Raw genomic sequence first — 24,071 nt, 5'->3', positions numbered from 1 at the left:
GAAAGCCCAGGAGCTCACAGATGCTCGCGTTCCTCCCAGAGGGCTCGAGATGCATTTTTTAGCACAGTCTATGTTACCCTCTGACTCCTCAGATAATTGAGAAGAAAATGATTAAGTCATCAACAAACCGCTCCAGCCAGGGGGGAAAAAAAGTTCAAACATGTGCTTAACCTATTCAAGAATTTTCCATTGACTCCGTGTCTTTGCTCCGTATACTTTCGGCCTGGCAGGGAACCCGACAGGAAAAAAAAAGATGGGGTCGGGGGGGGCTGAAGAAACAGGCAATCTGATCTGGTTACCGATTTCAATAGGACTTAAACCTATTAGGATCCCCTGAATTCGGCCTCTTTCCGTTTTATCTTAGCAGAAAAATACACTGTCCAAATTTCCAGACGCTGAGATAAGGACCCCGGCCCCTCCCCCTCTCCCCGCTCCCCCCCATGATGGCTTACTATTCCTTTTCATTTCTTTTAGAATAAGTAACAAAACATTACAAAATGATAGGAGGCTGTTCAGTGGGGAATGAAAATTGCTTTGACATGGAGATTAGGCTGCAGTATTGTTACAAGACATTGTCTCATACGAACAAGGCTCGGAGGAGAGAGAGGGGGGAATAAAGAGGAGGGGGTATTTTTTCCTATAATGGCCCATGGATGACATAATGGAGGCTACAAAAAAGTAAGTCCACATGACATTGTTTGGCAGGAGGGTATAAAGAGAGATTTAAACCGTATTGTTGCCGAATAGAAATACCAGAGATGCGAAGGACAAAAGAGCAGCATTGCTGGAACGTGACAACTCAGCAATTTGAGATCATGTCATCTGCTTGTCAAATAAACGCATCCCCTCGGTGTCCTCCTCCTAGTTACAGACAAACACACTCACACACACATGCGTGCACGGGCACACGCACGAACGTTACAGACCCCTACAGTTCTCAACGGAAACACACAGGCATCCAATCCCCCAACACACACACACACAAGCAAAGTACAGATGACACATCATTCCGATCCACGTATGCTTAATTTTAAGAACGGACTCTGAGTTAACGTGACTCACAATTACGCTCAGTCAAAGCCGAAGAGCTGTCAAGGAAAGCAACATTTTCATTGCTTGTGTCACCGAGGACAGGAAGACATGCTATTTTCCTCACTGCCGCTAAGTGTTCGTGATTGACTTGAACACTTCATCAAATGGCTCCTTAGTTGTACTTTAGCTGAGGACATTTGTTTTACTCTCCATTTAACTCGTGAATTATTCGGTAACTGATCTCTATTTGCATTTTTGAACAAAAATGTTGAAAAGCAAAGAGAAACACAGTGAGAAGAGCTGTTTTAAGTTGTTTTATTTCTACTACGATCCTTGGTATTAGGGGAGAAAAAAGCCAGTCTTCAGAGAGGAAAAAATGTCCTGCAGTCCATGACATCTGCTCTCTGTGAATTCATTTCTACATGTAGGCTAATTGCCACAATGAAAGGCCATCACTTCCTCTGCAAAAGGAGGGATCCAACTTTGATTAATGCTTCCCGTGGGACAATGCCCCAAAAATTCAGGAATATTGAACGAGCACACTGAAAAGATTTGCGCAGCAAATCAGTCTGACACCTTAATCTGGGCGGGCAGCGGTTGACTCAGAGCGGGACCCGGGATGAGGGATGAGGGCCCAGAGGAACACCGGATTCACACACTCACGCTCACACGCCTTTGAAAGGCTGCCTCTCCTTCCCCATGGCTCCACTCCACCCTGGCCACTAGGGACAACTGAAATTCTCACTTTACACATCCAGAGGGGTCCAAAATAAAGTGAGGGACCATCTGATGACATCATACCACGGTGCCAAAACTCATAGAGTGTGCACATATTTAGCAAATATACAACATTAATGTTGTTGTGTCCCTATAAGAAAAAATGGTGCACAAAACTTCAGCCATACTTTGGGATGGTACACTTTTTCAAAGATCTTTCACCAAAAGGCATTTAAGATTATGTTTTATAAAGTATCTGATTAAAAACAGAAGGCCTACAAGCTGGCAATAGACAACGTAGATTTCACAGTCACAAAGTACACAACCAAACAGAAAACTTCAAAGAATCTCAGTCCACAGAGACTTTTTAACATCTTTTTTTTTTTTTTTTTTTTTTTTTTTTTTAAAAAAAAAAGGAATTATGTTTGAATTTACATGCTGGGCACAGTGAAGACGTGGCAGAGATGTAATGATTCCTGATGGAGCCAATCTATGCCAACATGATGCCAGCTCATTGACGACCTTTAACCTCAGACCCATTTACATGAACACCACACCAAAAATAGACTGTTCCTCTGATTCTCACATGGACTGATGACAGAACACTTCCTGTCATGTCACTCTCAGCCGCCACCCCGTCCGCATCACTGATCTGTTGCTCAAATGTAACTTTTAAAAGGCCATAACTCAAAGTAATTTTACGATGTGATCAAATGAATATGCACTAAATTTAAATTTCTTTATTCACATCGCAGACACTTTTCTCCAAAGCGACAGCGACTCAGAGTAAATAAAATGTATTTTACCAACAGAAGCATACAGACGTAGACGTGTGACTCCCAATATGGGAACATCTATGGGTAAAAACAGGAAACTAAATATCCAGTATATAATGGCTGAATAGTAGACCATCTGCCTTGACCACAGAATTCTTGCTAACAATTTGAGAATTCTGAAAACTCGTGGACATTACTTCATACTTCCGGACAGTTCAAATAACAAAGGTACAAAGGTGATGGGGGATGGGGGGGCTGTCCATTATACAACCAGTCAACTACAGTGACAGCCCAGGCTTCCTGTTATAATTCTGCGAAGGGGGCTAAACGCTAATCTCCTCATGACTACTGGCTGACTCCACACAATTGGCGCTTGAAAACATCCCGCTCGCCGCCGGAACGCAAATAAAAACTCAGCTTTTACCGCCTCGCCATGCCGTGCTTCGCGTCAGCAGAAAAAGGAAAGAAAGAAAAGAAAGAAGAAAAAAAAAGAAAACACCTGACCGCATTGAGCACTGGGCTGCATTTGCAAGCGTTGGAACTGGCCAGAGGGAGCACGTCGGCCATTGTCCTCCGCTCCAGCGGCCGACGTTAAACCACAGAGGTCCCCGCAAAAAGCACGACAGCCTAACAGCAAGGCCCACAAAGTCGTTTCTAAGAGAACTCCCAACGATCCAATCCCTGGCTCGACGACACAGTTCCTCCAAAATTACGCTTTAACTATATATTGTTTCCTCTTGCAGTGAATTGAAATTTGTCCCTACCGAGCGGCAAAGCTTTTCCGCATTCGCTTCATTTAAAGAGCAGCCTATGTTCAACAGCTGATGGCTTAACCCATTTTCCACACCAATTATGCATTAAGATCCAGTTGGTGGTGCATTGCTGCAAACGTCTTGGAAAAGAAATTCCCATGGTTCTTAATCCAACTGCAATTAGTTCATAATTTATGCACAATTCCCATTCAAGCAAAGTATCTGATCCTAGAGGAACTTGGTTTCCATTGTTTTGTAAATGAGAGTTACCTCGACACCGTAATAATAATATGACCATTTTACGTGTTTTGAAGCAACGCTTAAAATCAACATGACAATAAATCATCGGATTTTGGATTTTCATATCAAAACTTGTTGTCATAGTTTTATTTGTCAAAATCTTAGAAGGAATGACCGAACATGGACCAGACCACTTTTCACATAGAGAGAAAAATCTCAAAATTCATTTAAAAAACGTGAAAATTAAGACAATATTTATACTGAATTTACTAGGTACTTTGCTTTAAAATTACTAACCTGATATTGTCCTGATAAAAATGCTGTATAACACAGTACCAGGTTACTGTCACCATGGTGACCGGTCATGGCAGGAGTAAGAGGGAGATGGTGTCGTTATGGCGATATGGGAGGGGGCAGCTGGGAATGAGAACCTTCATCTCCTCATTTGAATAATGTGTCCTGAATCTGTCACATTATTTATGCCCCTTATGCCCCACTATATGCTGCATCAACAACAAATTAAGCTGTAAATAAGAAACAATCAGCTCCATTGTTTTGTACGTGTTGTTGTGTTTCATCTTGTTTGTCTGACCCTACCTCCCCCCACTCTATAATAGGGTAAATCTGTGCTCTGAGAGTAGTTTTATTTTTCACAATAAAATTGTCTCTCACCAGCAATGGGAAAACTAGTTTCAACTTCACCAGTTCCTTTTCAGAGTTCAGACAAAAACTGCTGCAAGTGCTTGAAGAATAAGGGGAGTCACCCTAACAAGGAAATAGTGACCAACGGCCAATTTTGCTCCCAGCCAGCCAAATGCAGTGATGCTACTCCAAATATGAATAAACAACCAGCACAGGTGCAAGGGCTCACCTTGACATCGGAGAAGAACATTTTCAGCATGTTGGAGCTCGGGTATCTTGTGTAGAAGAACATCAGCTTGGCCTTTTTCAAGTGATTCGGAGACAGGCCTTCCTGAATTTGGGATGACTGGGGTTAAGGAAGAAAAGACGACTTACAAACAGCGCACATTATAATCCAGTTGCACTGGAGAGGAACTAAAAACAGGACATAAACAAATGATAATTTCCCAATTTAGTTATAATTTATGTATATGAAAAACGTAAGCAACTCCTGCAACACACATAAAAACAATGCCCCCCGTCCATTTTCTAACAGCGAAAACTTTACAACGTACAACGTTTCAATGATCCGGTGCACAAAAGTGTGTAGTTTTTCAGTTTTTGTTAAGAACGTTCCCTAGGAGTGGCTCTGTGAAAGCAAACACTGGGAAGGGGAGGGCACTGGGGGCAACTCAGGGGGAAGAGGGGACTAACTGGAAAGATCCAGCCATTCCAATTATGCCCCCAGCCTCCTGGCAAGGCCGTACCCCTGCCAGCCAGAGTGGCTTTGGCCACATCTGTGTCGCAGCCTGGCCACGCCATTTTCCCTGCAAATTAACGGCTTTATCGTTTAGAAGACATAAAGATGCACGTGTGTTGGGGGGGATCAGGGTTTCCCTCACAAGGTCAGTAAGGATGTGTCTTCCACAAGGGACCAATATTACTGAGATCCAACAAAAAAGCCAAAAGCAAGAACCTCTGTTTAAATTTATTAAATTTGTCTCATGCTCAATGAATAGCAGTGTACAATGTTAGAGTTGTATACTGTCTTGACTAGAATTATTTTGCCATACAATACAGCTGGGTAACTCTTACTATAGCTATTCAGGGTAAGTACCTTGTTTGAGGATACTGTACGAGACCAAAACCACTATGTCACCAGCTGCCCCCTTCAATGCTGCTATGAATGAGCTCATCCTGTACTATATGTATCCTCTTGAAATCGCGTTTTGAAATATTCACTATAATGCACTTATATTAGTAGTATTACTGACTGGAAACTGTACATAGTTGTGCGGAAGAAATTTATTTTGCTATTTCAGAGCAACGCTGCCTGGGCAAATAACTGGAATTTTTCGAATTTTACATGTAATGACAAGATTTAAAACAGACTGATCAACAACAGTAGCCCTTCACAGTCTCTGCCTTGCGCTAATTTGATATTTCACTACAAGGCAGGCATTTAGCTAAAGAAATCAAAATTAATTAAAATGCATTTTGCCTTCTCCTATTGCTCCAGGTCAATATCCCTAGCAGGGGAGAGGAGGAAAAATAATTATCTTCTTCCACGAAAACTGAAGCGACTTGATTGAACGCGCTCTTTGTGTTTTGCGGAAGCTTAATGATTGCATAGATGATAACTCCAGATTGACGTGCTCCTTGTGCCAAAACAGGGGAGTTTGAATGGGCCCGTGGTGACCTCCATTAGGCTGATAGGCAGGACTAAAAGAGCATTACTCTCTCCTGCTGCCATCTGTCATAACTTGAACGTGAAATAACAGCACTGAACTGGGGGTGGTGGGGGGTGGGGGAGTAGGGAAGGCAAGGTGTCCTCCTCTGACCAGAGGGGACTTTGAAAGCACAAAAACGAAGAAAGAAAGAAAGAAAGAAAGAAAGAAAGAAAGAAAAAACAAAAAATATGTGTTCACAAAAAAAATGGAAAAAAAAACCTGAAGATGAGTCATTCTTTTCCTGATGTTTTGTTTCCACTAAACAGAGACAGAACATTGAGAGTTGCGGTGCAGGAGCAGGTGAGGAACTGGTATATCTCGTAGTGAGCTTCTTAATAAAATTAATTATATTGAGATGCTCTTTTCAAATTACAGTGCAGGATCTGAAAACATTTTGTATTAGTGATCTCAATTAAATAGCAAATCTCTTTAAAAGCTTAGCGGGCAGCCATTGTCGTCATTTCACAGAAATTCACAGCAGTCCTATTAAACGTCCTTGTGCACCCCCCCCATCACTCACCCACCCCCACGATAAACCTGCTCATCTTCATTTCTGATAGCCTTTTCTCTAAATACAACACTTAAAACAAATTGCTTTTGCAGCATACACAAATCTGTCTTAAAATATGAAAAAAATCCACTAACATCCCACAAAGACTCAGGAGGAATTTTCTGTACTATTTCTCAGTCCTAAATTACTGTAAATGAAAATTGTCCTCAGATTTTCTAAAAAAAAAAAAAAAAAAAAACTAAATAAAAATAAAACTTTCAGTAAATGTATGTTTGGAGTCATTTTGAAAACTTTTTTTTGACTTTCCTTTAATTTCATTTGTATGCAGGACCATTTACTGCATTCGTGTCCACATTGGTTATGGTGTTTAATCCTTTCTTAATATTTACCTTGCCATCATATTGATTTTTTAGCTGTATATACCAATTACAATATTTAAAAGTCCTATTAGCACAGCCGGCTTCACGAGAAAGATCTACTGAAACTGTTTCTAGGATCCATACATATGTGCAGAAATCCATTACTAATCAGATCTGGTCAACAAACAGCCATTGCAAAAACAACCTCAATGATGTCTCTCAGCCAGTGAAGACAAAATATATTACAAAATTATTATGAAAAGGCTTGAGGAAAGATGAGTAGAAGTTGGGTAAGAGCAACAGAAGGGAAGGATGCATAAACAGTGGAGCAAAGGATGTGGAAGCAGAGCTCTCCATCATGACATTCAGCTCCGAAGCCCGATGAATTCAGCATGTGTCATGTAAGGGAGACAATAACTGCTGAAACTTGAGCCGCCTGCCAGGTGTAAGGAAGGGGAAGGAAAAAAAACAGAAGGATGATATATCCATAAATTAATGTTGAACATCTGCTCGGGAACATAAAAGATTAGAGGAACAGGACCCTGCAGCTGAACCTTAAGTACCGTTCAGAAGAACAGGGAAACACCGACATGTCTGAGAACAAAAAAAAAAAAAAAACAGAAAAAAATGCACGGGGCTGTGGATGGAAAAACTGAAACATTTCCCGATCATTGCGTTAAGACCAGAATTGCAGAAAATTATGTTTAGCCACACAAAAAGAAGGCTTGTGATAGTTCAGGCTAGAAAGACACCTGAAAGCCTGAACCCGAGTCCTCAGTCTTTCACCAAGTTCTGCTGAACTTTTTTGCCCCTCTTCCTTGCAGATCACAAAAGCTCAGTGAACCCTCCTCCTACCCCGCACTCCCAAACGGAGGGGGGAGGGGGCACTCCCTTCATATTTATGTGAGACAAGCCTTGCCTCGGATCTACTGGAAATGCAAAGTGCCTTCACCTGCTCCCATGTCTTGGGGTAGACCACAGTGCTGGAGCTGTGTGCTAGCTCTCTGTATGCAAATCGTCTGGGGGGACTGAACAAGGCTATTTTTCTTGAGATGCAAAGGAGCCGCGTGACAAGGAAGATCATTCGGCACACGGACAAAGACAATTGGCCGTCTGTTTCTTCAGCCATTTGAATAAAACTTAATATTTGATTAAACACCTTCATTTGCAAACATCGAGACGTTGCTCTCGGTGGCCCCGAGTGTAAACAATACAGGTGCAGATTATCGTCATTTTAAAAAAAGAAAAACCTATGTGAGGTTAACACTTTCCTTTCCAGACTGGAAAGACAAGGGCTGTTCTTTTGAGGCTCAACAAAAATTTGAGAAAAAAGCGCACTCACTAATTTGATCAACGTCATCGATGTGAGGCCGAAACGCTAATCTGCATCTTACAGCCGGATTCATTGTTGTGTATGTGCATCACTGAGTGGAAAAGGCAAAGAAACAAGACTCAGGAAGTGAGCAATAGGTAAACAGCTTATGCCCCTTATGCCCCACTATACGCTGCAGATGAACAGTTACCTGCAAACACCTGTTAACTCCGGCTTCAAAGGAAAGAAGACAAAAAAAAAAAGAAAAACTGGGTGCCAAGCAACGACAAGCATTGCCACAAGTGCTTCCCACTGTCAACAAAATATCAACAAAAAAAGTATTCTAAATGGTTCACATCATAATAAAATATACAAAAATCTACTGCTGCATGGCTGAAGACAGGTGTTACGCTATATGGGACTTATTGGAAATATCTGCAATGCTGGATTAAAATAAATAAACAAATAAAAGCTCCACATTTGTGGCAGTCTTCATTTACCCTGGAGTGATCTGGCAGTGAAGCAAAATCCACCCTTTTCTTTTACACCAGCTGCACCAACCGCGATGAACGACAGTAAATTGCTTAAAATTAGTACTCAAAATAATTCCGCCATTTCAGACGCCCCGTCAGATCTCTGTGACGGTACGCTTTTTACGTGCGACCAAAGACGGATCGCCGCAATCGAAAAGATCCGCAGATAAAGACTTTTTCCCTCGTCCCCTTTCTTCAAATGCAAGTTTTTCAAGACCTCTCCGCTGAGAAGGCCACTTGTTATTTTACTTCCTGGCTTTGAAATATGATTTGCTTTGAGCATTTATGTACAAAGTATTATGGGCACGGTGATGAAAGGGGGTTTTATTGTGAAGGCTCCAGTGACGGTGAGAACAGAAAAGGAGGGAGGAGGTATCACCGCGCTGGAAAGGCCTTTCGGCGCCATTCCCTGAAGTCCGCTCTTAAAAAGCCTTCGATTGGGCACCCCGTTTTAATCTTTCACACAGCGGGGAGAACGCGCGGGTTAAAACGCAAACCATTTAATGGAGATTAATTGAAATTAAGTGCTTTCTTTGCTGTAAGACATCTTGTGCGACTCAGGAGTGTTCGACAAGGATCGTAATTAGCGCTGTATAAAGCAATACGGTCACCGTGTTGAACACCGCAAACTGATATGTGCAGCACTTCTACACCTGCAAACATTTCTATGAATACATCATCACAGTGCACACAGGAGAGGTCTGAGGGAGGTAAGTATAAGCAGATTAAAAGCACGTAATCAACATAACGTAAAAGAGCACTGAATAGACAAGGACAAGTAAAATTAAAACAGATAATGTTTTTTTTTTTTTTTTTTTTTTTTTTTTAACAGAAAGGATATTGTACTTCCTGAATATGGAGAGATGTCAGATATGTCCTGAAGGTCCCCACATTCGGATTTGATCAAGGACAAGGACAGGCCTTCTGTGGTGCTTCCTGGGTGTGTCGGTGAACAGGAGCGATGGTGGTTCAGGTGATTTGATGACATCTTGGTCCTGAGGCTGGTCGTCTCCCTGGACAGGTCTAGAGACTCCGGCGAGGCCCTGTCTTTGCCCGGGTACGCCCCCGAGGAGGTGCTCAAGGGGTTCTGAAAAGGGTAACCCATAAGTGGAAGGGGGAAGGGATGCCGGAAAGATGGAGGGCTAAACCCCATGGTGGCAGACAAAGGGGAGGGATGCAGGGAGGGGTGATGGTGCCCGCCGGGGGTGGGCAGAGAAGACGACTGGTCCGAGGAGTTCTTTCGGACCACCAGGGGCAGAGCTTCCGTCTGGTCATTGGTGCTGGGGACCTGCATGTTGCCGAAGCTGTCCAGGGGATTGGGAATGATGACGTCGCCAAAACACTGCAACCGCTGGTTGGCCGTGTGGAAGTTGGGGTTTTCGCCATTGACTGGGAACCGGTCCTGAGGCATCTGGAGTGGCGGGAAGACCTGAGGAACTGGGCGTGGGGGTTTAGAGAAGACTTTCACCACTGTGTCCACCACTTGGGACATGGCCGTGTTCAGCTCTTGCTTAAGAGTCTCTGCGAGCTGCTTGCCCTCTTCATGCATGGAGGGTGGCCCCTGTCCCTTTCCCCGGGGACCATCACGTTTGGGCTTGTCCCCCTCCGTCATGACTGCCTGCTCCCGGATCAGGGCGCGTGCTCGGTCCAGGAAGTGGCTGGGGTCCAGGTCGGACATCTCGTTGTCGGAGCGGTCAGCCGCCGAGTCGTGCGCGCGCTGGTCCATGCCATCTGAGCGCAGGCTGTCCTCTGACACGTTCCCGTCCTCATCATTCTCCGAGTCGGTGCTGTCATAGATCTGGTAGAACTTCTCCTGCAGCTGCCGCAGCTGCTTCTGCATGTCCTCCAGCTGCAGCTTCAGCTGACGCCGCTCCTCGTGCTTCTGCTCCTTGCGCGCTGAGACCAGCTGCTGGAAGCTCTGCTGCTGCTGCTGGGGCAGTTTCTGCTTCCGCTTGTTCTCCCGGTAGCTCTCTCGGGGGCTGCTGGGCGGCTGCGGTGGACCCTCCCTGTCATGCTCGCCGGTCCGCATGGTAACACTGGGTGAGTGGCTCATACCACGAATTATGTTCTCCACCCGGGCACGTTTGGCCCTCAGGTGCTCGTCACTGAGTCGATCGATATCGAACTGGCTCATAGTGGGCCTGCTGAACGGGGACAGACAGTCTTGCGGACTCTCCCGGGACGAGTTGCTGCAGGCGTCCTCCTGGTGGATTTCGGACCCTGTGCTGGAGAGGGCGCTGCCCTGGAAGGTGGCCTCATTGCTGCCATTTTTGGTCATGTTGTTCTTCAGCAGCTGGGAGATGATGGTGGCACCGGGGAAGGGCATCATGGCATCTTCGTACGAGTTGGCCCTCTTCAGCAGCTTGCGCAGCACATTGGACTTTTCCCCGTCCGCATGCTGCACCACCGAACACTCCACGTCCTGCTCGGCACTGTGGGAATTCATGGCACTGAATACAGAGGCTCTCGCTCGGGCAAAGGCTACCGATGCTGTCCCTGCAGTCCTTTTCACTCCAATGTCAACTCTTCTTCTCTTGGTTTGTCTGTTTAAGAGGGCTACGCTGTCATGGTCAGGCATCACTGGACTGTTATTGTGCCATCTTCAAAGGCCTAGCAGCTGGGCACAGCTCTGGAACCCCAGGACCCTGGCCAAAAGAACAAAAGCACTGATTAATTTTCTTTACAATTTCGCCATGTTTGATGACCCCAATCCTGAGTCAAACATAAACCACACAGCGCACATCTAGGTCTTGTCGCACATTTTCATTACAATCAGACTGATTAAAATTGCATTTACTTTACATTTAGTTTTACCAACTGCAAGCATCCTTTTGTTGTAAAAATGTCTAAAATGTTCTAGTGACAGACAGCAGTGTAAACCAAAGGAGAATTTTTAAAAATCTTTCCAATATTTAGGCAAGGTTTGCAGGACAAGACCAGATGACACCAGAATCACTCCTGAAATAATAGGTTGACTTCATATATTACAAATTGAAATTAATTAATTATTCCACCTATTGTTAGACTTTGTCCAGATTTAGTGAACATAAAATAGTATCACAATGAGAAACACTGTAAGCTATATGACACAATATTGTTCCATTCCAGTTCCTGTATTGCAGAAAAGTCTGTTACTACAGAACATTTGTTTGAAAATAGATGTTTAAAAATATCACCCTGTGCAACTCAGTAAATATATGATATTGTCAACTGAACCACTCTATTTCCAAGATACCAAAGACCCTGAAATGTGTACAGGGAAGGAAGTATGTGTTTTTACGTACAACTGGGCTGTAAAGTAAGTGGTAGTTATAATTGCTTACATTTTTACAGAATTAAATTTTTCTCCTTTTTCATCTGACAGAAACCAACTTTTACAGTATTAAGGAGGGTAATAATAACACAGTTTTCCAAAAGGGACTCTAAGGTTTAAACACACTTTAGAAGGATGTTACACTGGATTCTGGTTCCCCTGCGTAAATCTTTCCATATACTGCCATGTGTAATGGAAAAACCATGACATGCAAAAGGCCTAATTTAATATTTTAATCATTCAAATTAATTTTGACATCCTGGACAAGGTCAGTAGTGCTTCTACAGTAATAATTGTGCAAACGCAGGTTCAACCAGAATATGTGAAACACATTATCGCCTAAAGATGAATTACTTCCAGTTGTAAATCCAAAGTAGAAGTTAGATAAAGCCAAAAATAGGCATCTGAAATCAACATTCATTTACGACACAGGCAAGTGTTTTGATTACAGCGACGTTCACTCTGTTTTTAAATGTCCTGCAATCACATTACTTTGTCTTAAATTGTACATTTGTAGCATACATATTAACTACATTTTATACAGTATTATCAGAAAAGTATACAGTATGTAAAACTAATACCTTAAACAAATGTTTAGTACAGGCTGTAATGATCGTATATGAATATCATTGTTTAGTAAAGTTCATATATATTATTTAATGTGCATCTGTGTCATATATCATGGGTACCAAAGCACCAAAAACTTATTCATTACCTAAATAAACAAATAATTAACAAACTCTGAAACTACACCACAACTTGAATTATTTGCCCATTTCACAAAAGCAACACACTTAGCAAGAAACGGCATCCACAGAACAGGCATGACACCTGATCAAGCTGAAAGTGTAACTTCAAGAAATAACATGAGAAAAAGTACCACTGTTTTTCTGAATGTACAGAACTTATGTCAAAGTGAGTCACATCTTAAGTGAGCAATTGCAAGTTAGCTGAATGTGGAATATTTCATATAAGCCATAAAGCACATGTATTTTCTTTATAAAGTTGGCTAATAGTAAGGAGGACTTGGGTAGGAACTACAGACAAGAGTTAAAATTACAATATATGCAACGGTTTAAAGAAATCTTCATTGTATTGCGTTCATTGTCGCCTTAAACACAATGACTTGTAGAGAAGGAGTAAAACAAAAACAAAAAAATGGAATTGTCTGTCTTTTTTGTTAGACAGACAATTCCATTTGCTATATTTGCTATTTAGTTTAAAAAAAGACCCTACAGTCTAAAGTGATCACTACATGTATTTTGGGAAGCGCACCTGTCCGCTCGTCAGCCATGCGCACTTGAATTGGAACACCTTATAACACTGGTTAGTGCGTCTCAGCGTGAGCTTCTCCTGCCAACCTTAACCAAGAAGGGAGAAGTCTCAATCTGACCACCAAAATCGAGTCTTTGCAATGCTCATCACAGTTACAAGTTAAAGAAAGGATCTTCAGCAGCACAAAAAAGAAAAAAGAAAGAAAGAAAAAAAGACTCGGTGACTGTTCGTGCCCTAAGCGCCCACAGCTTCAGTTAAAACCAACTTTGGATTTTCTCCATCCTCATCTTGTTGATAAAATACTTAAATAAATCCATAAATGTGCACTATGACTCACTGGTCTTGCACGAATGACTATTTTATATTTAACCCTTATTTTGTCTCCAGACTTTTCCCTAAGGGACCTACAGCCTTTTCCCTAAGGGACCTTATTTATAAGGTTTAATAATAGACATTAAACCTTACAATGGTTTACCCATTTATACAGCAGGATATTCTTTACTGTATCAATCCAGAGTAAGTACCGTGATCAAGGGTACTACAGGCAGCAGGAGTGGGACACTACTGTTTTAGCTTATAATGCATCCCGGTCCAAAGTGGCACACGCACACATCGGGTTGGCCGCCTTTCCGCAGACGCAGAGGACAGAAAGACCCAGCAGAGGAACAGCGGGGTAAAACTTTCAGGAGTAACACGCACGAGCACCGGACACACGGGGACAGGAGGGTCGCGGCCGCATCTCGCGACGAGCAAAACGAGCGCACGCGGCGCACGGCGCAGAAGAGCGCACATCCAGCAAAGAGTGCGCACGCAACCAAAGAGGCAAATCAACAATCAGCGCGAGGGTGAGAGATGAGAAAGATCGCAGCACATGAGTTAATAGTACACATGGACATCATCAAAAAAGACGACAGGAGGAGACGCCGGGACCGAACGCACCGCTGCGCCGCAGAGACCCTGCCCTGGCAGTGTGCGCAAAGTTTGGCAAAATGTTGAAAAAGACTGAAATGTACCGCACTTACTTCCGAATCGCAGAAAGAGAACCAAACCCCTCCAGAAGAAACAGAAATGTTTGCGAACCACTTTTTGATTATTTATAAATGTAGATACAAAAAAAAAATCTTAGAGGATGAAAAAATACAGGCAATTTATTTGAGTGGGATAGCCGATAGGCGGTAAAATATAATATGTGATTCGAACCCCCCTCCCATCGAAGGGAAACTGATCAAACTGTTCTTTCCTCGTCCGAGAAAGAGAAACAATAAAGTGAGAGCGCACCGAGGACAAGGTTACTTACTCCAGAGATGAGAGGAAACTGAGCTCCTTCTTTCGCAAATGAGAGGAGGACAGAGAGGGCCGTTCTCCCGACGATGACTGTTCTAAATGTTCAATGCGATGCAGGAGTGATGAGTAAAAAAAAAAAAAAAAGGAGATGAAGATGATGAAGAGAGAGGGGCTCTCGTCGCGCGGCTCAGCTGCGTGCTTTTTTTTCCTCCTTTCCCCTGGATCGCAGTCGTGTCTCCCTGTCCGAGCTGCAGGCGAAAGGGAGCCTGTGTGTGAGAGAGTCTCTCTCTCTCTCTCATCCCCGCCCGACAAAAGATGCACTTTAAGACGCGGATGAAGGAAGGAGGAAGACGGCGCGTCACCATGGCGGTGATGTAACGTGCGGGACCTACCAATAAGAGGCTTCCCGTAGGATCTGGAGGAATACAAAACAGCCCAAACTTCGCGGAGCTGGAGACCGGGACACGAGGAGACCGGGAGACCAGGGCTCACAACCACACTGACACAGGGGGAGCCGGGGCTCAGGCTGCCTTGCGCTTTTCACACACACCTCCCCAGAATCCAGCAAGGCCGGTGTAGACGGGGGGAGAGGGGGGGGGCGTGTAAGAAGTCGGGTTTTCAACGTTCACGCGCTTTTAAACATTTTTTTTTCTTCACTAGTTAGTTCACTCAGCTCGGCATCCAGTTCGCGCACATTTCCAATTAATTTCACTTTTTTTTTTTTTTTTTTCCCGTAGCTGTGCAATAATACACACTTAACCGTTAACGTGCGTGCTGATGTTAATAATGCCTCATCTAATCTTTCGACACGACAGTTGCAGGGAATGCAATATTTACCTACTGTGTGTGTAGGGCTTTTTTAAAAACCTTTTTACTCCATTGAACTTCGCATACGGTGCGCGTTTTGCGCCTTTTGTGTTTTTTATTTTTATTTTATTTTGCAGGCGTACACCATGGTTGCAGTATAATGTTAATTCAAAGTTATGCGAGCGAGTCTTCTGATAACTGAAATCGATACCGTAACTTTTTTATATCTTTATTTAAGTAGACCTCGCTTACTCACCCACAATGCGCATGATTTTTATGGATTTCATGGTCGCTTCCACTTTTTTCCTCATTTTGTTAGGCATGCACAGTTATTAATCGAGTTAGATTATTGTCATTGCAATGCTTAAACTAATATTTTAAGGTTTGAAAGCAACATATTTGCTGTACAGCACAATGCGTTATTTAGGTATAAAAGTGATGGCGGGGGGGGGGGGGGGGGGGTACTGGAATTGTTAAACCTTACTGCGGCTCTTGGAAAAAAAAAACACTTCCATAAGACATATATATGTGTTTCAACAACCAATGAGAAAGAAAAGTTATCGACTGCATATATAGCTCATAATAGCAATATGTACCGCGCATAATGAATATCACTGTCAGTTAAAGCAACATTCTTATTCATCTATATTGTACTAAAGTCATTTTTAAGTGTTGGTTTGTCAATCACACGTGGAAGGTAACTGTGTGTGTTTATGAAGTATGTGAAGCACAAGTTAAGACGGTATTTTAATAGAGCAGAAACGCCGCACGTGTTGCGCCTTGTCGCGCATCCCGGGCCTGCGGTGCGAGCGCTCGGGGAGTCACTGTTCCTCGTGTGGGTGGTCAAATATCTCCAAAGGGGGGGAAACACCCCCAAACTTGTCGCTGTAGTTTAGGGTCAGGAAATCAGCTCAGTCAGTGCTGCTGCTGCTCACCATCATACAACTCAACTGCTGTGAAACAAATAATAAAAAATAAGAGGTAACTGGTGAAAAATGCTCGTGCACTTGTATGCGAGCGCGGAACGCAAACAACTAAGGAGAGTAAACACTTACGAGCGCATTTCGAATTATTTACATTGAATTTGGATTTTGCAGGCAGTATTAACCTGCTTTGAATTCAGACGAGCAAGAATCACTTCCCACTAGGATAATAATTTGTTTTAGAGCTATTGCTGTTAACGGGTACTTCATTAAAACACGGCTTTTCATGCCAAGGCTGTAATTTTCTTTTTTTTTTCTTTTTTTTTTTTAATGAACACCAGGTATGTACGGTCTGTCGCTTCTCTGTCTTCGCGATTTCTTAAAATTGATCTGCTGCCTGAAAAGGGGAAATGTAAAAGTAAGTGCTGGAATTCAGCGGGTTTGCGCTGCATCTGCAAAAAAACAACGTCTCGGTTTGTGCGTTTCGGTGTGTCCGTGTCGTGTGTTGCGCGCGGAGCGGCACGCGCTTGTCACTGCGTTTCATGATATGTTTTTATTCCAATCATTACTTTTTTAGTTTAAAGGACAGCAGCTTCGAATGGCGAATGAAATGTAAAATGCGATGAGCTTCATCATGACTTCTCTCTTCTCTTGATTCGCAGACTCTCATCGGAACAAATATAATACACATATTTGTGCACGAGGGCGGTGCGCTAGTAAAAGGCAATCCACAATTTGCCAATAATATCTTTGTTTTTCTCAAGGTTTTACTAACCAGTACAATCCCTCAGTTTAATCCGAATTTAAAATGTATGCTTTTTCAGCAACGTATAGTGACATCAGTAAGTAGGTCTATAGCCTTAGAAAAATAATTCTTTTCAGTTGTATTTTGGTATAAACAATTGATATGTCCTAAGACTGAACATCAAGCGATGGGAAAAACAGAAACGATGGATGAATTTATGTACAAATTCCGATGGGCTGCAAGAACACGACATACATTTTTATTCTCAGAAGTCCCTTAATATACATCATCAGGGCAGTTTTTGAGTTTTCATTCGCCCACGCTGTCCGACTTTTAAAGATTATATGCATATATATATCAAATAACTGACGAATGCAAAAACAAAAAAGGCTTTTGAACACCAGCAAACACGATTTAAAAGTCAATAGATTGTATGAGCACGTGCAAACTTCTGAAAAGAACGTAACAGAAAGCACGTGGGAGCTAAATTTATCCCATACAAATGAATTTCGTTCATAAACTTAATGTAAATGTGACATATAATGATGTACAGTGACATACTTTTATTTTCTCCTACTCGCTTAAGTACGATTTATTTAAAGCTAAAAAGACTGAACCTTTTTAGGGAACATCGCATCACACACAGACCTCTCACACATATGGGCTTTATTTCTATTTTCTTAAAGGAAAACGGTTTTCCGAAATTAAGAGGCGCAAATAAATCCGTAGTAAAGTTTCACCAAACACTTTTTAAAATTTTGGGTGTTTTTCAGCCTTTATTCAATACATATATAAATTCATTCTCTTCCTGACTACTAATTTTCAAAATATGGATAATATTTTAAAATATTAATCACCATTATGGGAAACATAGTGGTGACATTCACTGCGATCGAAAACTGCTGATTTGACAGATCTGTGATTTCACAGAAACATCATTGCACACTTGTCAGTTTTACTAGAAAAGTGTCAAATGATAAGTAAGTTTGATATATATGTTATGTTAACAAGACAAATCTGCGTTATTTATAGAGTTATATTTGCAATTTCAACTTTAATAAGCCTTTCTAACTCTAATATTCTTTTTCACTGGTTATAGTTGAGTAAAGGCATAATTAAATTGTATTTTTTCTTCGGTTAACGTTTTTAAAATAATTTTTACAATTGTGCAATTGGCTGTACTGCAATCCTCTTATATACAGGGACATTACTCACGTTTTAAAATCTACCTTTTACCATTTGTTTCTCAGTGCACTGTAGTACCTGCAATGACACTTTCTTCTTCAGGGTTCTCCTTATCATCCTATTTTGCTAAGATACAGAGTGCCAAAAAGGAAAGGATAGTCATTTAGCCAGTTTTCCATGTCGTAAGCATGTGTTTTTGAGAACGAATAAACCACTAGGAAGTCAGAACTTCAGAGTCAGTGATTTCTTTTCCAAAACAGGTGTTACCAACTTATTTTGTAAGAAGAGAAGTTAAAACTCCCCATCGTATCCTCCCCAAGCCCTCCCCAAGAGCTGAATGAGGGAGAAAAAACACATTAGAACATTAAAGGAGAGTGTTTAGAAAAGGAAGACACTGTAGAGGTGTAGAGGAAGTCTGTTTATTAACACTGCCACCCCTGATCTCTAAGTATTCCAGATGGATAACCCTTCAATATTTCCTTTCAAAGAGACTAGATGGGGATGCTTACCTCCTTCACTCAAGCTGCATGTAAGAGACCTGAACGTCAGAGCTGCGTTCTTGTGCACCATGACCAGCAGAATAAAATGGGAAACACAGTAATAAAATAAACCTCGTGTTTCACAATCCTTCTTCAGCTGTAACAGAACAAAGGACAGTGTCAGAAATGTATCAGAATCCTGTATCGCAAGATTCTGTTCTCAGACACAAAAAGAACACTGCGATACACATAATAAAATACGTTTTCTGTTTTCCGACCATTTCCCCACTGTAACAGAATAAGACGCGGTGTCAGAATATATAGGGTGATTGTGGGCCAGCAGTTACAGTAACGGAACACGTTTTTGGATGATCATGCCTCTGTAACACAGTAAGCTTGATGTGACAGATGCCACACCACTGTGCCCTTAACTGCAGTGCAGAGAAACTAAATTATTATCATTATTATTATTAGATAAATTGGATGTTTAGGAATGGTTACAGATGATCAGTGTATCTCATTCATCTGACAGTCATTTATTGCTTATGTGGGTAAACTGATGCTGGATTTCAGTCCTCCTCAGCAGTTGTCTGTGAATATGCATGTGCCTAATGTTAGTCCTTCGAATCAAAAACTTCTGTTGATTATTGCAATGCAAATGCTCAGTTGTGATATGATTGACAGGCAACAGAAGTACCTCCTTAATTTAACAGATATAAGATTAATGAAATGTTTCTTTCTATGATAAAAATTACATTCCGCATACTGTACTCTATTGCTGTTAATACGGAGGCAAATAATGACCTTTTATGTAGAATGTAATCCATATAGTCTTTACTAATAACTCAGTAATGACACATAAGTTCATTAGGTAGGTATACATGTATGTATGTATAAATAAGGAAATAAATAGCAATAATTCTACAAATGTGCTTTTATTCACTTTTTGTGTAGTATCCTGTAGTATGTGTATTTTACCTGGTTTACTAAGGGGACAAGTTTTATTTCACTGGAATTATAGGAAGTGTCTTTACATGGCATGGATGGTTGTTCTTTCATGGAAATGCTGTTCACTGTGAATTACTGTTAAAGTGTCATCACTTCTTGCCTGTCTTTAGTATTTTTAAAGGATTTCATCTTAAATTGGTCTGGCTAATGGGGTACAAGGCATGCCTCAACACACCACAAAGAAAGTGGATATTTAGAGGAAGAGTGCTAGTACACAAACTGCTGCTAGTAATAATATTCTTCAGACAGCAAAAATGTTTAGTTAACAAATGAGGAAAATGTAGGTAGTTATGAAAGTAAGCTTTAAAAGCAGGATAATTGATACACTGTCCATGAAAGATCCAATGACACAATTAATTACTGTATGTGATGGAAATTTATGACTAAGGATTTCAAACCCAGGATTCAGCAAAAACTGTATACATAAGTTATGATTGTTAACTTACAACTGTTTTCATTCCATACATTTCTTGGAATAAATAATTTCCACTTTGTTGCATAGAAATTTCTTTCTTAACTGAACTAAAGTAAATACCATAGTGTGGACTTTCACTTGTAGAATATGCATTTTAATATGTTATGTCACATTACATTATTATGTTGCTAAGAAACACTTTAGTGAACTTGCTGTTGGGGAGACAAAAATGAGAAAAAGGTCTTGATGCTCACAAAGACAGACAGGCAGTTTGACTGTAACGCCCAACTGGTTCTCATTCAAAGACTGATGAAATATAACCAGCTGGGCTACTGTCTACATGGAGAGGAGCTGGGAGAAAGAGGATAGACCTCTGTTGAGCTGAATATGTTCCTTAGTATTGAACTATACTTTTAATTTCCATTATTCCAGTGTCTTTATGTAACACATAGGTCCTATGACCTCTGCCTTTGCCGCAGGATATGGAGAGTGGATGAGGCCTTTGTGTGAACGTGACACACACCATACTAATCCCTTTAACAAGTTTAGGGGCGAGTTGTAAAGATGTGTGTGTTGCGCCGACAAAAGGGAGAGTTAAGGAGAAGGTTCGATGATTGTGATCGTGCTGTTTTTGATTTTGTCGTGCTGGTCTTCTGGACTTGTGTAGAACCCCTTCTTGGCACCAGTTCTGCCAGGGGTGAGCAGAGGGTCCCAACAGTAACACGATTTACCTAATGACCCACGTGGCTGCAGAAAAAAGGGTTAAAGAAAAAGTTGTGCACACCAGGAGTGTTCACCAAGTTTACTGTCCTTACTACTGCTCATAGAGGTCAAGAGAACTTGAGCATGCAGCTGAAGTTTTGACTTTTTGTAGAGATTTGCAGAATGTAAATTAGGTTGTTCAGTTTAATCGTTTGTGCCAGAAACATAATGACAGTGTCTAGCTGTGTTTTTTTTCCCTTGTTGTGGCAGTGTTTCATTTGTCCAGAATTTGTATTGACTGTCAATCAAGCGAAACAGCTTTAGTGTGCCAGTCTGTTTGAGGAATAGTTTATCTAGGCAAAGCTCACCTTGCAGTTAAAACATACGTTTATTCTTGGGGCCAGAGTCAATGGGCAGAGGGTATTAACAATTCAGATACAAGATCAACAAGCAATGGAAAAATCAACTTAGTTTTAAATGTCCCATCAGTAGATTAAAAGGAATCCTACTAATTGCAGGGAAAGAGCTGGGGTCTGGATTAAACTCTACAAACAGACTAAATAGAAACAACGAAATGGAAATGTTTGCCTTGTTTTTGAATAATTTAAACAAGAAAAGGGAACATTATGCCTATGTTGTTATTTATATACAGTGTATGCATTCGTATGTAAATACAAACATATATGCATGAGGTTTATATATACCCCCACATATGCATGTATGTATATTTACATGCAAAATTAAAAAAAAAAATGTTGCACTGATATTAGTGAAGAAACAAGCAATGCATTTTTTATCAATATTTTTGAAAGAACCCACAGCTGAAGCAATGAGCAGTGTGGTCGTGAACCTTTTATATGAGAGCAACATGTAAATGCACGAAAAGAAAGGAAGGGGTAAAAAAAGAAAAGACAATGTCACATTTTGTCGAAAGACAGACAGATCCTGAAAACAAGACTGAGCAAGCTGTTATTTTTTAACACATTAGCAGAGGCAAGCTAAAAGCTCTTATGTTTGAGAAGGGTCTTGCAGGTCTTGGGGAAAAAAGCATCTCGCACAAAGAAGGGGGCAGTTTTTAGGGAATTCTTAGCTCTCAGGGAAATATGAAGCTTACAGCCTGACATAGAACTAAATTGCGAGAAAAAGGTTTTCTATCTGAGTATCAAATGTTTTTAGTACCATGTGTTCAGTCGCTTGTATCATTGGCTTCTAGTGTGAAACTACAGTCCTGAATGCTCACAAAAAGTGAAATATCAAACAAAACACACAGTTATGGAAAAGATCACGTTTAAGCTTTCGATAATGAGCCATTAAGTTTCGGCGGATAGTTTTGGTTATGATGATCTGAACAGGCGTGCTCATAATTAATGTAATATACAGGTTGCATAGACAGTGAAGAAGCACATGTGTATCGAAAAAGGGTTATGAGGTAATTAAATAACTTCGACATATATAACATATAGCACTGTATGTAAGTCATATTTTGTACAGTTTAGCTGAATATATTGTACTTAAGCATTTCAGCTCTTGATTTCTGTTATTGTCTGTTGCACATCTGACGTACCTTCAGTGGTCTTTCTTGAAATGGATAGACAGGGCCTAAGACAGGCTCCGGTGATGGATAGAAAGATTCTTTGATACACTTTCTCCAGACAAAGGCGGAACTCTTAATGATTTCTTTTAATCTTACACTGTATGAGGAATCAAACATAAGTAATAATCTTTATGATTCAAAACGCATTATGGTTCTTGTTGTTTGTGCATCAGTGTTCTCAAACCTCATCTAACACAGAGTTGTAAAATATTAAATATAACCAACAGAACTCAATGCTTTTAAATTTTTTTCTTTCGAAGGGGAAAAATTAAAGCGTATTTTTAATTAACTTAAATATTTGGGTAAACAACATTAATGTGTTATATCCAACGTTCAAGAAGAGTCTCAAAACACATCTCTTTCGGATCCACTTTTCTCGTGATCTCCTGCATGCTCCACAAACTTGCATCACATCATCTGTCGTAGGCAGCTTCGTATTCCCTGTTCCTATGCCATAGGCAGCTAGTCGTGTAATGTGCAGCGGCAGAAATGGCAGCGGTGGACAAATTGTGCCGTGGCAATTGGATGTCTGCATCAAAAGTTTTGTCTGCTGCGTTATACGCGAAAAGTGACTGCTAAACGAATAATGTAAATATAACGTGAATGAGAGCCTCAACACTGTTTGTATTCTGCCATGTGTTTATTATGTATTTTCTTATAAATAATTCAGTCATTGCATTTTTCTGTGAGATGTACAACACTTTGGAGAAAAGCGTTTGCTAAATTAATAAATGTAATAAATGGAATTTTTCTTTTGTTTTCAAATTTGAATCTTAATACATAATTAGTCTTGACTGGGGAGAGGAGGGTGTCCTATGTTGCTCTTCAGCCTTCCTGACTGGCCTCAGGGCCGTATTCCTCAGACTGGTGCAAGAATATGGGTTTTTAGGTCTTGTTGCAGTTAAATGAAAAAAAAAAATTAAACTAGCAGTCTCCATGGGCCTCCTGGAAATGCTATTATCCGGGTGAAGAGTGAACATGAGCGATATTTAACACTGATTTTTGTGGGTGAAATAATTCCGGTTCTCTGCATTTGCATCCTATTTGGATTTCCTGCCTCCCTCAATACAGGACCTTTAGTGGCAGGATTGCTGTCACTCATTGGTGCTGTTTCTTTCCTTACGTCCTGTCACAAGTCTGACCCCTTCACTTCCAGGCTGTATCCTCGCCTTCCTCATGCCGTGTCCCCCCCCCCCCCCGCCCCCCAAAAAAAAAACACTTCCTTCAATATTCTCCTGGATGAGATGGGAATGAAAGATACTAGTCTAGAGCAGTTCTCTTCCATGGTTCAATAGTTCAATAGTTCAACCTACCTTCATATCGTACCATTATTGTAAAATGATCCCAATTTTTGTTATGTAATTTTGTCTTAAATGTGTCTACTTAAAAACCTGGGTGGTATTGTTAATTTCTGCTAGTGATGGTACTTCAGGTTTTTTTATTTTGCTGTAATTACGATCATGCCACTTGCACTCCTTCAGCAATCACCTCGCTGCAGATAGTCTATAAACATTTTGCTTCAACCTATGACCTCTGACCTTCACTCTCCTTGGCCCATCCTCGTGCCAGTCCTTCCACTGCACATCCTTGTTGCCAACGGATCCGTTTTTAATATCAGACCACAATAGACCAGAATAATAAAGAAAAAAACCGAAAAACTGTATTCGTTAATAAAAATCTATAAACTGTAATAAAAACAATTTAAAATAACCATCTGTGTGCTCTGATTTTATTTTAATTGTTATTATTATGTACTTC

The 24,071-nt window shown here is 41.1% G+C and overlaps 1 protein-coding gene across 1 annotated transcript in view; it reads right to left on the bottom strand.

Annotated features, from left to right (window-relative positions):
- The window catches only part of prox1a (prospero homeobox 1a), a 33,542-nt gene extending 18,506 nt beyond the window's left edge, over positions 1 to 15,036 (bottom strand). Inside the window, exons 1-3 of the mRNA XM_029258675.1 lie at positions 14,469 to 15,036; positions 9,425 to 11,228; positions 4,389 to 4,496 (exon numbers count right to left, since the gene is read on the bottom strand). Of these exons, the coding sequence (XP_029114508.1) occupies positions 4,389 to 4,496; positions 9,425 to 11,161 (1,845 nt within the window). The 5' untranslated portion in view covers positions 11,162 to 11,228; positions 14,469 to 15,036. The remainder of the gene's footprint in view (positions 1 to 4,388; positions 4,497 to 9,424; positions 11,229 to 14,468) is intronic.
- Positions 15,037 to 24,071: the final 9,035 nt, after the last annotated feature.

Source organism: Scleropages formosus, chromosome 15 (genome assembly GCF_900964775.1).
Source record: "Scleropages formosus chromosome 15, fSclFor1.1, whole genome shotgun sequence".
In the NCBI taxonomy this organism is placed as follows: domain Eukaryota; kingdom Metazoa; phylum Chordata; class Actinopteri; order Osteoglossiformes; family Osteoglossidae; genus Scleropages; species Scleropages formosus.
The sequence above is the reverse complement of the archived record's forward strand: the minus strand, read 5'-3'. Positions and strand labels throughout refer to the sequence as shown.